The sequence below is a fragment of the Marmota marmota genome, unplaced genomic scaffold (genome assembly GCF_001458135.2).
Source record: "Marmota marmota marmota unplaced genomic scaffold, marMar, whole genome shotgun sequence".
In the NCBI taxonomy this organism is placed as follows: Eukaryota; Metazoa; Chordata; class Mammalia; order Rodentia; family Sciuridae; genus Marmota; species Marmota marmota.
The window spans coordinates 114,391-133,129 of NW_026005887.1; the positions used below are offsets into that span (position 1 = coordinate 114,391).

At 34.3% G+C, this 18,739-nt stretch overlaps 1 protein-coding gene across 3 annotated transcripts in view; it reads right to left on the reverse strand.

Moving 5' to 3' along the window:
* Vamp7 (vesicle associated membrane protein 7) overlaps nucleotides 1–18,739 on the reverse strand; it is a 51,047-nt gene that overhangs the window by 28,151 nt on the left and 4,157 nt on the right. For all 3 annotated transcript variants that reach the window (XM_015507563.2, XM_048797597.1, XM_048797598.1), the window contains exons 2-5: nucleotides 16,485–16,639; nucleotides 11,570–11,627; nucleotides 9,254–9,391; nucleotides 6,946–7,036 (exon numbers count right to left, since the gene is read on the reverse strand). In XM_015507563.2, coding sequence (XP_015363049.1) covers nucleotides 6,946–7,036; nucleotides 9,254–9,391; nucleotides 11,570–11,627; nucleotides 16,485–16,630 — 433 coding nt within the window. In that variant the 5' untranslated portion in view covers nucleotides 16,631–16,639. The remainder of the gene's footprint in view (nucleotides 1–6,945; nucleotides 7,037–9,253; nucleotides 9,392–11,569; nucleotides 11,628–16,484; nucleotides 16,640–18,739) is intronic.

Below are 18,739 nucleotides of genomic sequence, written 5' to 3' on the forward strand. Positions count from 1 at the left end.
GATATACAATCAATCAACAAATACATGAAAAAATGTTCATCATCGCTAGCAATTAGAGAAATGCAAATCAAAACCACTCTAAGATTTCATCTCACTCCAGTCAGAATGGCAAGCTTTTATGCATTCAAACAACAAGTGTTGGCGAGGATATGGGTAAAATGGTACAGTCATTATTGCTGGTGGAACTGCAAATTGGTGCAGTCAATATGGAAAGCAGTATGGAGATTTCTTGGAAAGTTGGGAATGTAACCATTTGACCCAGCTGTCCCTCTCCTGGGTCTATGCCCAAAGGACTTAAAAACAGCATACTACAGGGACACAGCCACATCAGCGTTTATAGCAGCACAATTCCCAATAGCTAAACTGTGGAACCAACCTAGATGCCCTTCAGTAGATGAATGGATAAAATATGTGGTATATATACACAATGGAATATTAGTCAGCAATAAAAGAGAATAAAATCATGGCATTTGCAGGTAAATGGAGGGAGTTTGAGAAGATAATGCTAAGTGAAGTTAGCCAATTCCCCCCCAAAATGTTGAATGTTTTCTGTGACATAAGCAGGATGATTCATAGTGGGGTAGGGAGGGGGAGCATTAGAGGAATAGCTGAACTATAAATAGGGCAAAGGGGTGGGAGGGGAAGGGAGGAAGCAGGGGGTTAGCAATGATGGTGGAATGTGATGGACATCATTATCCAAAGTACATTTATGAAGACACGAAGTGGTGTGAACATACTTTCTATACAACCAGGGGTATGAAAAATTGTGCTGTATATGTGTAATAAGAATTGTAGGGCTGGGGATGTGGCTCAAGCAGTAGCACAATCGCCTGGCATGCGCGGGGCACTGGGTTCAATCCTCAACACCACATACAAATAAAAATAAAGATGTTGTATCCACTGAAAGCTAAATAAATAAATAAATAAATAAAAGAATTGTAATGCATTCCACTGTCATTTATTTTTAAAAAATCAATAAAAATTTTAAAAAATAAATTAAAGAGTATAAGTATCAATTTGGCAAGGATGTGTCGGAGGGATACACTCATTCATTGTTGATGGGACTGCAAATTGGTGCAGCTACTCTGGAAAGCAGTATGGAGATTTCTCAAAAAACTTGGAATGAATCCACTTTTTGACCCAGTTATCCCTTTCCTAGGTTTATGCCCAAATGATTTAAAATCAACATATTATAGTGACACAGCCACATTAATGTTTCCAGCAGCTCAATTCATAACAGTAAAGCTATGGAAGCAATCTAGGTGTCTTTCAACATATGAATGGATAACAAAATGTAGCATATATAAACAATGGAATATTACTCAGCCATAAGGAAGAATGACATTTGCCAGCAAATGGATAGATCTGGAGATTATCATGCTAAATGAAATAAACCAGTCCCTCAAAACAAAAGATGAAATGTTTTCTCTGATAATGTGGAAGCTAGCCTACAATAAGTGGGATGGTGAGGAGAAGAATAGACATGCAGTAGATTAGATAATGAGGAATGGAGGGCAGGGAGGGGCAATAGGAAAAGGAAAGACAATGGAATAAATCTGGTAATAATTTTCCCATGTACCTATATGAAACACAGTGAATCCCACAATCATATACATCCATAAGAATGATATCCTAACTAGCATAATATATATTCCATGCCTATATGTCAAAATGGATTCTATTATCATGTATAAGTAAAAAAATCATCAATCAATAAAATAAAATAAAATATTTAGTAATAAAGCAAGAAGGATGTTTTGAGAGATACTGCTAAAGATAAATTACTCTGACACTTGTTAAAAATTGTAGGACAGTGGAAGAGATCTGAGGGGCGGGAACATTGTGGCAGGGCTGGCTGGGTTGAACATTCAAAGACAAGATGCAGGACCCCAATGCAGACACTGAATGGAATGACATCTTACGCAAAAGGGCATCCTTCCCTCAAAGGAATTGGAGAAGGTGGAAAAGGAGGAGCAGCAAATTCTCTAGCAGTCAGTGGTGCAAACATATGAAAAGAGAAAGGATAATGAAGATAAATTTAATGAGGAAGACAAATGGGCTACTGAAATGTATAGGCAACAAAGACTGGCTGAGTGGAAAGCAACTTGACTGAAAAATAAATCTGGCAAAGTTTTGGAGATCTCAGGAAAGGATTATGTTCAAGAAGTTATGAAAGCTGGTGAGGGCTTATGAATAGTCTTGTACCTTTACAACCAAGGGTGAGCTAATCTTCCACATGGTCTATAAGCTGTTGGTTGGAATTTATGTCTTGAACCTGTATTAAGCTTAATATCAGAGGTTTTGTGTTTTGTGTTCCACTAACATTCTGTATTTTTATTGCCAATTTGCCAAAAACTTAGTGCCTGATTCTCATCTTAAGGCTTTCAAATTAATATTTATTAATGATATAAGTGCCTTTGTTAAAGTATGGAATGAAGACTTAATATTCTTTTATTGGAAATGATTCCTGGATGGAAAGGAGAAATACTAAGGAATGATACTGGCCAAATTATACTGTTATATTAAGTACATGTGTGAGTACATAACAACAAATCCCATCATTATGTACAACTATAACACACCAGTAAAACTATGGAAAAAATTGTAGGACATATTTTATTTAAGGCTATTGCAAGAGGGGTCTTAGTTCAACTCATAACATAATAAGGGCAATGAAAATCTATCGCCAGTGTACACAATATAGTGTTAGTGGATGGAAAATTACTAAGAAGAGACATCACGGGCAAGGGGGTTCTTGCTAAATTGTTCTAAAACAGGATTCTTGCTAAGAGTGAGCCAGACTTATATATTAAATGTAGGGGATGAGGAACTTGATCAGATATTAGGGTCACAGATATCAAGGGTGGAATATTAACTTAGCAGGAGTCATTTTAAGGCTTGCTTTAAGCAGGCCAAGGACAGAGCCCAAGGATGAAGCCTAGCTGAATAGTGAGTAGGCTCAGAGAAGTCTGCCTGAAGCTTAGTCAAACAGAGTCTCTTTTGTCATGTAAGACTTTTACACTGAAAACTATAAAACATTGTTGAAAAAAATAAAGATGTAAATGAATACAAAGATGTCTCACATTTATGGATCAGAAGTTTAACAGTTTAAATAGCGAAACTCCCAGATTCAACACAATTACTGAAATCCATGATAGTTTTTGTTTGTTTTGTTATGCAGAAACAAACAAGCTCACCTTAAAGTTCAGAGAGAAATAAAAGTACCCAGAATGGCCAAAGCCATCTTCAGAAGAACACAAAGTTGAAAAATTAATATTTCCTGATTTTAAAACTTATTACAAAGCTATGATAATCAGGAGAGTATGGTACTGGCATAAAGTTAAATGGAACGGAACCAAAGGTCCTGAAATAAAGCCATACATTTGTGGATAACTAATTTTCCATAAGAGTGTTAAAACCATTCAATGATGAAAGAAACTCTTCAACAAATGGCTCTGGGACAAATATATATATTTGGACTACTTCCTTATACCAAACACACAGTGACTCAAAATAAATCACAGATCTAAATGTAAGAACTAAACTATAAAACTCTTGGGAGAAAACTCTTGAGAGTTAAGTCTTGGTAACCTTGGCTTAGGCAATTATATTCCTAGAAATGACAAGAAAAAAATGAACCAGACTTTATTAAAATTTAAAACTTTTGTGTTTCAAAAGACACCATAAAGAAAGTGTAGAAAAACAACTCACTGAATGGGATAAAATATTTGTAAATTGTGTGTCTGAAGGGTGTACTACCTAGTATATATAAAATACTCTTATAGTTCAACCATAAAAAGACGAATAATCCTCTTAAAAATGGCAAAGGATTTTTTAATAGATATTTATGCAAAGAGAGAAAATATACGAATGGCCTCTAAGTACATAAAAAGATGTTCAACATCATTAGCCATCAGGGAAACACAAATCAAAAACACAATGAGGGTTGGGGTTGTAACTCAGTGGTAGAGCGCTTGCCTAGCACATGTGAGGCACTGGGTTCAATCCTCAGCACCACATAAAAATAGATAAATAAATAAAATAAAGGTATTGTGTCCATCTACAACTAAAATATGTTTTAAAAACACAAGCAGATACCATTTCACACAAGCTTAGATTTAGTAATACATTTTATCAAGGACATGGAGAAGTTGGACCTCATAAATTGTTACTGGAAATATACAGGAAAATTTGGCCCTTCTTCAAAATGTAAAACAGAGTTACCATGAGACCCAGCAATTCTGTTTCTATGTATATATACTCAAGATATCAATGGATGTGTAACTGATGTGATTCTGCAATCTGTATACGGGGTAAAAATGGGAGTTCATAACCCACTTGAATCAAAGTGTGAAATATGATATATCAAGAACTATGTAATGTTTTGAACAACCAACAATAAAAATTAAAAAAAAAAGAAAAAGAAAAAAAAAGATAGCTGAAAACATGTTCAATCAAAAACTTGCACACAAATGTCCACAGCAGCATTATTAATAATGGCCAGGAAATGGAAAGTACTTAAATGACCATTAATCGATAAGGGAATATTAATCAGTTATAAAAATGAATGAAGTACTGAGAGATGCTACAAGATAAATGACTCTCAACATTGTTATGGTAAAGCGAAAGATGCCAGGACACAAAATGTCATATGTGATTCCATTTATATAAATTGTCCAGAATAGGCCAAATTTATAGAAACAAAAGGGAGATTAATCATTGCTGGGGCCTAGGAGTTGAGGGGAAATGGGGAGTGACCGAAAATGTGTACAGCGTTTCTTTTCAGGGTGATAAAAATGTTCTAAATTGCAGCCATGGCTGTACCACTCTGTGAATATAATAAAAAACAATGAATTGTATACTTTAAGTGGGTGAATTACATGATATGAAAATATTCAATTATGCAGTTACAAAAGTCAAAGGAAAATAACTGCAAATATGTTTTCTATATTTCTGATTTGCTGTTTCTATACCTCTAAAAACAAGTCATTTAGAAGTTGACTACAAAGGCTGATTTTACTATATATATATATATATATATATATATATATATGATTACATGACAGATGATTCTACATCATGTACAACCAAAAGAATGAGAAATTATACTCCATTTATGTATAATGTGTCAAAACGCATTCTACTGTCATGTATAAGTAATTAGAACAAATTAAAAAAGGGTGATTTGCTGGAAATTTTATGCATCTGCAGTAAATAAATGATATTGTAGTAGTGGTCAACCTTCTTTTTCAGGCAGAATACATACATTTGGTGACAAAGAAAGAGTGAGAAGCTTTAGTAGTTCTCTTGACAGATATTCTAGTCTCTGTCTAAATATATTAGTAAAACTAAAATCAAAGGGGAAATCACTTTAGTCAAGACACATACAAAGAAACAAAAATGGTTTTGTATTTTATTAATCCTATTCCTAGGAATTAATCTCAAGCCAAAAAAAGATTAAACACTATTATTTTAATGCAGATCTCTTAATCAGTACTATTTAAAGAATGTTTGAAAGTGGTTTAACTAAGTCTAAGCACACTATTAAGTCCAATTGACATTACTTTCACAGCAAGACACAGCATTGATTTACATCCTTCATCAAGCTCCTTATCTAGTAGCAAAACAGCACTCTGAGTAACACAGCTCTAAGGAACCTAGGTGTCCAAAATAAGGACATGGTTAGGTAAACTGTGATATATTACCTAAATGAAATACTGTATGAGGATAAAGTGACCTAAAAATAGTTGACCATTATTCAATTCTTATTATATGTCAGTCACTGTACAAAGTTCTTTCTATATACTATCTCATTTATCCTTGTAATCTTAGGTTCTATTATCAGCATTTTTTTTTGCAGGTTAGAAAATGAAGCTTAGAGAAATTAGAGGATTGCTAAAAGGCTAACAGCTGGCAGGAAATACAATTAAAACTAAAATTCAGGCATATGACTCTAAATCTAGCCACTTTACTATACTGCCTCCACAAAACTGAATATAAACTATATTAAGTATAACTGGGGATAAAAATTTAAAAGGAAACAATGGAAATGAATCTTAAGAAAAATAAAACTTGGAGTAAAATTTTTAAATGGTTTTCATGATTTGTAACTGTTCTAAGAATAAATGTAAAAGTAATTCAAATAGTAAATCAAAAATTATGAATAGACATTTATAATATTTGACCATGTCTCAAATATAAAGCAGTTATATAATGACTTCATTCAATTCTGTAAAAATATTACTTTTAGAAGATATATTTAAAAGGGTGGCTCTCTAACTTGAATATGCATTGGAGTCCCCTAGAGAGTTGTGAATACACAGCTTGCTGAACTGCATCCCCAGAATGTCTGATTCAGCAGGTTTGGTTTGGGTCCCCAAATTTGCATTTCTAATAAGCTTCCAGGCGATGTTGATGCTGCTAAATACTAACATCATCTTAAATTTAAATATCACTGATAAATCAATTAAAAATAAATATGATACATCTCTTTGGATTATTTTAACATGCAAAGCATCTTATTTTGAAGAATACAACAGTATTTTGCCCCAATTCTTTTTCTTTCAATCAAGAGTCACAAATTCCCTAGGAAGGTCAAATAGTTATATTTAAAGTATTTACTGATAATATTAGTTGTCTGGGTATCACCAAACAAAACTGACAAAATTATTCTAAATTGCTAAAATAAGGTTTTTGTAATTTAGTCTTCTTAAGCAAACTAATAAATTTAGATTGAATAACAATCATAAATACTAAGATAAAACCATTCATACAAGCAGATAGTACCATAGGTAAATAACCTCCATATCTCGGCCATATTTCAATTATCTTCTAATAGTGATAACAGAAAGCACTGTTTGAGCTTCTCTAGAACAATTTGATCATAATCAAGTAATCCATTATCATTTCTGTCCATATGCTTGAAACTATGCCATTGAAACATACCTATGTTTCTGACCATGATTCCTTTCAGTTCATCCACTTGGGCTTGAGTCTCCATCACTTTGTCTAGGCCCTTATTCTCAGAGTGATGCTTCTATAAGAGAATAAGTTTTAACCTATGGCACCCAGACATTATTTACAATAGGAAAATAAAAGCAAGAAGAATGATAATTTATATTGAGAAATGCTATAAAATTTATATTACATAAAAGATATATTCTGCTTCACTATAAAATGGTATCAGACCAAGGGAAAATACTGGCAGCATAAAAATGCTTCTGTATGAAATATAACTGTTACAGTATAAAAACAGCATCTTACATAAAATAAAATAAAATGTATTATAACATATCAAATACACACCTGATACTCATGGGGCAGAAGTGAAAGAATATGTAATCTATTTTCAGACAAGGAAAAGAAGAGAAAAAAAGAAGACTATAGTTGGGGTAGAAGAAACAGAACAGAGAAAAGGCACTCTAAATTGTTCCCCATTTCTTAGGTTTGATGAGTTAGGGACAGGCTCAGTTTCTTAGTATCTGTTCTATCTGCGGGGTTAATAGCATGCATCCTATTTTCATTTATTTCTCATAGAATCTAGAATCTAAGACACTGATCATAATATGTATTTTGAAATTACTATACATAACTAACAATTATGGAGTATTTAATATACACTGTTCCAGTTACTTCAATATGTTCAATGCTTCAACCTGGGGAGGGGGATGTTATTCAATCTACCCAAAAACTGTATAATGAAGATGCTTCCATTATCTCCATTTATAATGGGAAGCTGACATAGGTTTGCTCAAAGGGTCACATGCAAATCTGGAGCTACTGACAAACCAGCAAATTTGAAAGCTTTTCTGCCAGCTGACCCTACTTACTTTCGAATGTGCATTGGTATATATTTTGTTGGTAGTCTTTTTCTCAGCTTCACATATATGAACATTCCAAAGTGGGAAGTGTGAAACAAACCTACTGCTTAAATGATAAAGGTTTTATAATTAAGTAATTTAAAGGGATTTCATTTCCAAATAAATGAACACACAGGCACACATGCAAATGCATGTATTTAGAGGTATAGTACTCAAAAAGAATTTTAGAAAGAACACTAATAGAAGTGAAAAGTATTTAATTAAAATGTATTTATTTTCCACATTCAAAACAGAATCATAGCTAGCAGTTATGTGTTTGTATTCAAATAGTTTCATGAATAAAAGGTAAGCATCTTAAAAGGTGCTAAACATCATTAGAAATCACGAAAAATGTAAATTAAAACCATAATGAAATACCACTGTACATCCACTAAAATGGCTAAAATTAAAGACAGACAAAAGTGTTGACAAGGATGCACAGACACTAGAACTGCTGGTGAGAATGTAAAATGGTACAATCACTTTGGAAAAAAGTGTGATAATTTAAAAAATACACATCACTTACCATATGACCCAGCAATTCCATTCCTAGGTATTTACCAAAGAGAAACAAAAACATATGTCCACACAAAGACTTGTACGTGGAGATTCATAGCAGTTTTACTCATGATAGTTGAAAACTGAAAACAACCCAAATATCTAGCAACAGGTAAATGGATAAACGCAGTATGGTATATGCATACAATACCACTCAGCAAAAAAGGAAGCAGACTACTGATTTACACAACATGGATGAATATCCAAAACCTTACACTGAGCAAAACAAGCAAGACACAAAGTGTACATACTGTATGATTCCATTTATAGGAATTTCTAGAAAAGACAAAACTAATTTATAGTGACAGAAAATAGATCAGAGGTTGCATAGGGAAGGGGACTGACTGGGAAGGGACATGAGAAAAACCTAATGGCATGGAAAGGCTGTCTGTCTTAACTTTGGTGATATTTCAAAGGGATATACATATGTAAACAATCACTGATTTGACCATTAGGGATTTATACAGACAAACAGATTTTCAAGTGATTAATGTGAAGTTTTAAAAAAATTAAATTTTAACTTATGGAAGGGTAGAAAATTTATATAGAGAATAAAAGACCATTTGGCATGTTGAGTGGATTTAAACAATATGATCTTTAATGTTCTTCCTAATCCTGAGATATTCTGGCCATTATTAATAGAAAAATATCATTAATTATTAGCTTTATATATTAAAATGGCCCCTTCACATTTTTTAACAGGGTTTTTTATTATGTTAGCTTATAGTAACAAACAGAAAAGTGTATTGCAAGTCAAGACTCCCTATATTCATGTGCTTTAAGGTAATAAAGAAGAAAATATGAATAAAAATAGTATATCCTGAGGAAGATCTTACCAGTTGTGCAGCCAAGACACTTGAGAACTCGCTATTCATGGCATATGGAAGTGCTGTCTGTGCCCTTGAGCCATAAGTTGTCTGGAACCTCTTCTTTACCTCATTCAAAAAATTGAAGGCTCGGGAACGTTCAAAATCCTGGAAGGCACCCAACATAGAGCTTGTATTTACAAAGTAAATAAAGATTATGTGGATGATTAGCAATAAAACAATAAAAAGCAGTAATATTTATTGAGTAATGACTATAAGGAGAACCTAGCACTGATCCCATTTTATAAATAAGGAAGAAAAACCTCTGAAATGATAGCTAACTTGCTGAAGTTCCAACAACTAGCAAATGAAAGAGGTGAGAATCAAATCCAAATATGTCTGTCTGGTTATTACCAGCAGAAGATAATGGTTCCTAGGTTATCAACTTCTTGAGGTCAGGAATTAGGTTTTACTTCCTCCATATCTTTCATCTATTAGAAAGTCCAGCATAAGAATATGTTCAATAAATTCATAATAATAATAGTCTTTCAAAGATAACACTATTGATAGGAACTTTGAATTGATATTTTCTAATAGTGGTTACACATTTGAAAGGGTCAAGTGACCTACACTTGTCTAGTTCCAGTCAGTCAAAAAGTGTATTTGTACGTGTATGCATGTGTGTGTGTGTGTGTGTGCATGTGTGTATGTGTCAGCATGTAGACAACTATAGCTCATGGAATATAAGGTTCAAATCTGACCATTGCAGGCCTTCTGATATTTCCATCTACTCCAAGCTTTCACATCATTTACTTCAGATATATTTGTATTTTTTCTAATTTTAGAAAACACTGTGAAACCAAGGCTGAAAATCACTGTGATGATCACTGTGGTTGACAATCATTTCCATTTCACCCAAGATACTTAGTCATAGTCAAGGGTTCTTAAACTGGGATCAGTAGACAAAATTCAAGGGGCTACCGGACTTAGATAGAAAAAAAATTGCACTATTATTTTCCCTAAACTTTAACTCAAATTTCAATTGTCAACGTAGGTAACCAGAGTAGTATTAAATTGTAACTTTGTCACCTATAGAAATCTTTGTTTTTCATATACCATCACAGGTTTCTAGATATCTTGAAATATCATTTACACTCATCATCATTTCAAAATTATTATTAGCTATTAGACCCACAGCAAAGTCTTAATAATGAGTTCTTAGAGTATCCATATTAATATATTTTTAAAAAAATATCCTGAAGGGGCTGGGGTTGTGGCTCACCGGTAGAGCACTTGCCTCACATGTGTGAGGCTCTGGGTTCAATCTTTAGCACCACTTAAAAAATAAATAAACAAAATAAAGGTAATTGTGTCCACTTGCAACTGAAAAAAAATTTAAAAATCCTGAATAGTTTGTGTGTGTGTGTGTGTGTATTTTGTTTTCAATATATTTGGTTTTGTTTGGAATCATGTGTGTCTATTTCATTCATTTAATGACATTCTGAGCAGGGCTCACAGGTGACAAAGGAGTCTGTGACAATAAAGATTAGGAACACTGATCTACAGCAATCATGCCAATTTCATGACTCTACTCAGTGAACAGTTTAAAAATGAGCATGTGAACAGTAAGACATGAAAGTAAGCTCACTTTCAAAGTGAGATGAGGGGATGGTGTGCCTCTAGGAAAAGTTTTCTCATTCCTACAATAAGAGAAACAAGTATATAGTCCGTCTTCTCTGTATATGAATACATAAGCACGTAGCTCCATGCAACCCTAAGGGGAACCTGTCTAGAAAGAAACTGACACTGAGGAAAGCAGAAGAGAGAAAGATTCTTGATGACATCATTAAGTTACTGAGTATTTTGGGTCTAGAGCCAACAAATACTCAAAAAAGAAAAAAAAAAACTAACCAATGTAAAAATACAAGTTTACATAGCCGATCATAATGTGTTGTGATTCTATTTTTCCAAAGTCTAGGTACATTAAAAATTCATTAACTACTTGAGGAATGAAATAATCTTTTTAATATTCCAGTTGAACAATTTTTGAGAAACTCTGATGCCAAAGAATCATAATTATGAAACCAATTCTCATTACACAATAGGATAAATGTAGAAGCTACAAGAGATTAAGTTAGAACTATACCAAAACTGAACTGATTTGTACATACCCAGGTTATCAAGTTTTGTCACATGCTGCTGTATATGACAAATGAAAAGTATTGAAAAAATTTCCAGCAATGCCAAGTTTGCATCACTGTTACCCATCATAGGTATATGTAATTAAGAACTGACTATATTAACAGTACACATAGTTAAATAGCAATATGTCTTTAAGTTACTTACATCATCAGTGATACAAAGATATACAATCCTGTCTTGGCAGATGTAATGAAACAAATAACTGTAGAATAAAAGATATAAAACTTACTGTAGTTATAAGCAACACTTTTATCTTCTATGTATGTATAAGTAATTTCAGTACTGCCAATACCACATTATTTACAGATTCAGTCTATTCTCCTCTTCCCGTCCCCCCATACATCTGTTCCTCTCAAGTTAAACTGAATAAGAAATTAAAAGAAGGTCTTAACTGTAGCTTCACAGTAAAACGGCATGTGGATTAGCCTTGTGCAAAAACATAATTGGTACCTTAAGACTGGAATAAGAAATGACATATGTGAAGGGACACATGATTAAAATTAAGTCCCAATGGACCATATAGTTTTCCTTTCTTTTTCTTAATATTGCAAAACAAATTCTCAACATTTGAATATCGACTTTGAGCCAGTTACTATGCTACATGTTGAAGATACAAAAGAGAAAACCATCAGTTCCTGCCTTCTTAGGCATCACAGGGCATGGAATTACAGTGCTGCATGGAAAACAGGATGATGAGGAAGTTAAAGGAGTATATAGAACTCTGGGGACATAGAAGAAGCACATAATGGAGATCTGCCCAAGAGTTAAAGAGAATTATTCTTGGAAAATGAGATGTCTGTTCTTAGACCTAAAGAATAAATAAGAGATGATAAGGTAAAGAGTCAGTGAAGAGTGTTCCAGAGTGAAGCAGAAAGTATAAAGTCCTAATGGGCTAGGTTTGTGGCTTAGTGGCAGAGCACTTGCCTAGTATGTGTGAGGCACTGGGTTCAATTCTCAGTACCACATGTAAATAAATAAATAAACAAACAAATAAATAAAATAAAGGTATTGTGTCCATCTACAACTAAAAAAAAAAATTTTTTTTAAAAAAAAGAAAGGTATAAGAGCCTGGAAATAAAATAGCACATAATAGATACAGGAAAGTAAAATTCATTCATATAACTAGAATACAGAATGTATAGAAAAAATATAAATTGTCTGGATATTTAAGATGCTGGAGAAACAAACACCAGGCTATACAAGACTTTATAAACCACACTGTACATTATATAATGCACAGTCATCCAAAGTAGAGCCTGGGGAGAATATGATCAGATTTGCTGATGATTCCCAAATCCAGATCTGACCTATCTCCTGAGCTTTAATCCTAATACACTACTGTCTATTAGACATGATCCAACTGGATATACCACAGAGAACTTAAAACAGGTCTTAAAATGGAAGTCATCATTTCCCCCCATAAAATTAGTCTCTCCTAAACTAGACTTGGGAATAACTTGGTATACAAGCCATGAGAGAGATCAAGATATGATCCCTACCATCAAGGATCCTATAGTTAGGGGACAGAGACAATCAAAACTGCAATTATAAGTGTGATAAGTGCAACAATTTGAATAAATACTAAATGCTATGTAGATATACAAAAAGGAATCATCTAACCTAGTCTGGTGTTTAGGAGTTTCTAGATATCTAAACTCAGGAAGACAAAAGCAGATTTTAAAAAGCCTACATATGATAGGGACTGGAGGTATAGTTTAGTGATAAGAGTGCTTGTCTATCATGCATGAGTCCCTGGGTTCAATCCCCAGCACCACTAAAAAAGTAAGTATGATAAATATACTCCAATAAAAGGTAACAGGTATTATAAGGGCTAGGAATAGAGAAGGAACCTAGCACTGAACTATAAATTGCTAAGTATGGCTGCAGGATAAAAATGAGGACTAAATTAGTAAAAAACAAGGCCAGAGAAAGGAAAAGGGCCAGATTCAGAAAAATTTCCCAAATAATGTTAAGGAACTTTACCCTAAGGGCAGGGAGTGCCTGCTAAAGGAAGGGACATGATCAGAATTGCTCTTTCAGACAGATTAAAAAGTATTTCAGGGGCTGGGGATGTGGCTCGGGCGGTAGCGCGCTTGCCTGGCATGCGTGCGGCCTGGGTTCGATCCTCAGCACCACATACTACAAAGATGTTGTGTCCACCAAAAACTAAAAATAAATATTAAAATTCTCTCTCTCTCTCTCTCTCTCTCTCAAAAAAAAAAAAAAGTATTTCATTTGGGACCTATAGAATGAGCAAAAGTTTACCAGAGGGCCTATAAGGGAAAAGACACTTGCAGAACATATAAAATCATGAAAAAAATGTACCAATGATTGAAATAACACTAAGTCAGGAAATGGCAAGAATTCTTATATAGATAATAAAAAAAGGTCAGGAATGGACAAAATTGCACAGGATTCCATATGCTTTCCCCTGAGCATTTTCCTGGGAATTAACTATAAATACACACTTTGTAAGCCTAATAGGTTTTTGAAGAAACTACAAAACTGTACTCATAAGAGGCTGGGGCTATTTAACCCTCACAGCAAGAAAGTATCATCAAGGGAATTTGAACTACAGATTTAAGGTAGGAGCAACCAAAAGCAAGAAGACCAGTCAGGAGAAAGCTATCTGAAATGACAAATAACGAAGGCCTAAATTAACATTGTGACAATGGGATAGAGGAAACATAATGGATTGAAAAACATGTTGTAGGAGAATGGTAAGGAACTGGTAAAGAAGTTAAGTATTATTCTAAAGTTTTAGGGTTAGTCAACTGAGTGGCTAGTGATGTTGTTACAGTAAACAAGAATAGATTTCAGGGGAAAAGTGTTTAACATACAGTAATAAATGATATTTTATTGAGATGATGGAACATGATTATAGGACAGAAACCAAGTCACCAGTTTTAAAAAAAGAAATCTCAGTGATAGAGCCTCACCTCAGAGGATACAAGGGAGAACTGAATCAGGACACAGATGAGAGGCAGACAGATAGTATTTTCTTCTACTAAAATTTACATTCTAATTGGATTATGTATTCTTAGCTTCCCTTGTAGCTACATGTAGCTATGTTATTAAGCTCTGGCACATAATATTATGAGTGAAAGATATATGCCCTACTTCTAAAAGGATTCCATATGCTTTCCCCTGAGCATTTTCCTGGGAATTGACTATAAACACACACTTTGTAAGCCTAATAAGTTTTTGAAGAAACTACAAAGCTGAACTCATAAGAGGCTGGGGTTATTTAACCCTTACAACAATCTCTGGGCCCCTAAACCCACAATGCAGAAAGCAGACTACAAAACCTATACAGTTCCTGAAAATGACACATTCTCCAATATCCATTCTGGATGTGGCAAAAAGACAATAGACTAGGAAGAACCTCCTGGAGAACAAATGCGGGAGTCAGGGAGAAAGAAGAACCACTAATCACTCCCCAGTCAGAACAGAGAGTCTTTGAAATTTCTGTGAAGCAGTTATCTGATCATTGACAGGAGGCAATAGCTTCTACATATTTCTTTCTCTTCTATTTCCCAAATGAAAGTTTTTAACTCTCACTCTGGTGATTCTTTTCTTATTTCACCATTGTTTATAGTATTGGGCTGGGAGAGAAGGTGAAACATATGACTTATTATTTAGTTTACAGTCTGTGAGCCACAGGAGCAACCCCTGGGCCTGATGGAGAGGACCAAGTATTACCCCAAATCTCTGGACTAAGAACAAAATGCAACAACCAGATGAGTCTTTACAGTTACATTTCTCAGAGAAGAGGCATATTCTATGTTTGAAAAGAGGAGTTCACTCAGATATTTGTATGGTTGTAGGAGTAGAATGGAAGACTAAAATCCATTTTCTGATATCTTTAAGTTCCTCTAGAGTCATGGAGCTTTAGCCGAGATTTTGACCACACAGACAGAGATGATATCTCCTGGTCTCCCTCTTAGCTGAGTTACCTACATGACTACACAGTGTACAATAAAATGTCAGGCCACTTCTGGGCCTTACCTTTAAAAAATATTGGAAAAGCACTGAGTTATAAGAACAACTGAAAGAAGCTGCTTTTTCAAGAGTTGGAAGGCACTGATTGAGAATGGCAGAGCCATCCCACCGGCTCTGAACCACTCACCTCTGAACTATCTTATTTAAATTAATTCTACATCTTGGGGTCTCTCTCATAATAGTTTAGATTGGACTATAAATTATAAAAGTGGTTAGCCATAGAAAGTATTAAGGATCTCCTTCTGAAATAAGAACTAAGGAAATAAGGATGGGTTAAGTAACAAAAGATTTTTAAGCATCAATGAGGAAGGTTTACCAAGATTTCCCATTTATGTCCTTTCAACAAGCCACCAGTACATTTTTCTAAAGCAAAAGCTGTCATAACTGACTGAAAACTTTTGACGCCTTCTGGCTGTCCATACTCTTAACATGCCCTACAAGGCCCTACATGACTTTTCTTCTACCCATCTTTCTGGATTTATCTTTACCATCCTGAGTACCAATCACAGAATAATAACATGCGGTTCCCAAAATATGATCTCATGTCTACATGCTTCTCTACCTGCTATTCCTTCTACCTGAAATGCCATTACCTACTAATCTCTAATATAATCGTGGATTGACCATCTCCCTCATTAAACTCTAATTTCATTGAGGGAAAATACTGCCTTTCTTGTTGTTTCCCCATCACCAAGCAAAGTACCTATCAATAGTTAAGGACTCAGTAAATACTTACTTAAAGAATAAATAAGAAATATTATTTATTTTATATATACCATTTTACCTATCCAAGAACTCCATAGCAAAGAGATTTTTATGTTTAACATTTTCATATCTTCCTTTAAAATAGTAATATCACTTCAATGATAGAATAAAAATAATCACAAGTTAAAAATATAAATAATAAAGTCAGATATTTTCGAAGCTGGTGAAAGTTACTGTTCTATGAGTGTACTCAGATTAAACTACCTACAAGCTTGCTTTCTAGTTTTCTACTATTCTGATTAGAGCAGAATTCCTTTCTTTCACCCTCTACCAGATGTAAAGCAGAACTCACTTGCCATGTGAGTATGTTAATTTGTTATTTTCAGAAGGTATCTTAGCCAGAATCTGCTCTGTCACCTCCAGGAAGTTTCCTCCACACCAAGCATGTTTGGCAAGGATAGTGGTTCCCCTGGCAACAACAGCAAAAAGAATGGCCATGGTGTCAATCTATTAAAAGGAAAAAAAGACAGATTTAGAATATTTTTGACATGATCTTTCAAAAGTAACTTACTATCGTTTATCAAAATATACCTAGAGACAATACTGAATGCAGTACTAGAACATGAAAATTAACAAAAGACCTAATAGGAGCTGGGGGCAGAGCTCTGTGGTAGAGTGTGTACCTGGCATGTACAAGACCCTGGGTTTGATCCCCAGTACCCCTGCTCCTGAAAAAAAAAAAAAAACACCAAAAAAAAAAAAAACCCAAAACAAAACAAAACAAAAATCCAAGGTCATAGTCTTCTACAAGCTTACAACCTAAGCCATACTGATATGCACATAAGAATGATAAGTTTTTTGAAAAGCAATGACCAACAATAGCAAAAGGACATAAAGATGTCTTCATACTTTAACATAATGATCCCTTCCTGAAAATTTATCCTAGGGAACCAGTTTAACAAAAGTTAGACTCTAGATTCAAAAATGTAGATATTAAAAACAATAGCCCACATTTATTAAATGTTCACTATATGACAGGCAACAGTTTTAAGTACTTTAAATTATTATTATTTTTGGTACCAGGGATTGAACTCTCAAGAGCACTTGACCACTGAGCCACATTCCCAGCCCTATTTTGTATTTTATTTAGAGACAGGGTCTCAATGAGTTACTCAGTGCCTCGCAGTTGCCGAGGCTGGCTTTGAACTCATGATCCTCCTGCCTCAGCCTCCCAAGCTGATGGGATTACAGGTGTGAGCTACTGCACCCCGTGCTTTAAATTATTAATTAATTTAATCCTCCTAACTCAATATGATTATATAATATTACAATATTCCTATTATAGATGAGGAAACTGAAGCACAGATGACTTACATAATTTCCCCAAAATTACAGCTAGTAAGTGATAGAGCTATGACTTACTCTGAGGCAGTATGATTTCAGAAAATACAATGTTAGACTATGGTATACTACCTCTAGTATAAAGGCATTATCTGTAATAGAAACAAAGTGAAAGTAACCGAAACCTTTCACAAAAAAGAAATGGTTTTATAAATTATGGTAATATCTTTTATAAACAAAAAATTCCTAAAACAATATGGCATGAGTTTATTTTTCTTATGTTTGGCTGTGCATATGTGCTATCCCCTCCCCCAACAAGAGACCAGTTTCCCTTATTTAATGGCATAAACTTATAGACATGAATAAACACCTTATTAGTCTTCAATTTACTCTTCAGCCTCATGTTATCTGTTAACATGTTTATTTCCACCCAACAGGCCAGTGGTTCTCAAACTGTAGTGAGCGTATGAATCACCTTGGGTGGCAGAATGAGAGCCACTTCTAAAACTCAAATTCTTGGCATCATCTCCTAAAATTCTGATTCTGTAAGCTTTAGGTGGGACCCTGGAATCTGTATCTGAAACAGTCTTGTCTGAATGCAGGTAATTCATACTTTGTAAACACAGGAGAGAATGCTTGGGGCCAGGGAATCTGCAGATTCCTGACTGGAATTCCAGTACCAAAGGGCAGTAAATAGAAGGAGGCACCCATCTGTCTCTTCAGCTAAACTCCTCTTGTGTTCTCCATTCTATTTTCTTTTTTTGTAATTTTTACTTTGTTATAAATGACAGCAGAATGCATTACAATTCATATTACACATATAGAGCACATTTTTTCATATCTCTGGTTGTATACAAATATATTGACACCATTCATGTCTTCATACATGATCCTAGGGAAATAATGTCCATCTCATTCCACCATCTTTTTTACAACCCTTGCCCCCTCCTTTCCCCTCCTTTCAATTTTATTTTCTAAATGAAGTTGATCCTCAGGATCATGTCCTCAATCATCTTTTACTGGAATTCTCCTTACATATATGTAGCAAGCTATAGTTTCCAAATCACTGTCTCATACTTTTTCACCTTTGATCCTTAAATCTCCCTTAACTATATAACATGTTCCAGTATCCAGTACCTATTTCTTAACATTTTTTTTTTTTTGGCACTAGGGATTGAATCCAGGGGCACTTAACTACTGAGCTACATCCACAGCCCTTTTTTGCAGTTTATTTAGAGACAAGGTCTCACTGAGTTGCTTAGGGCA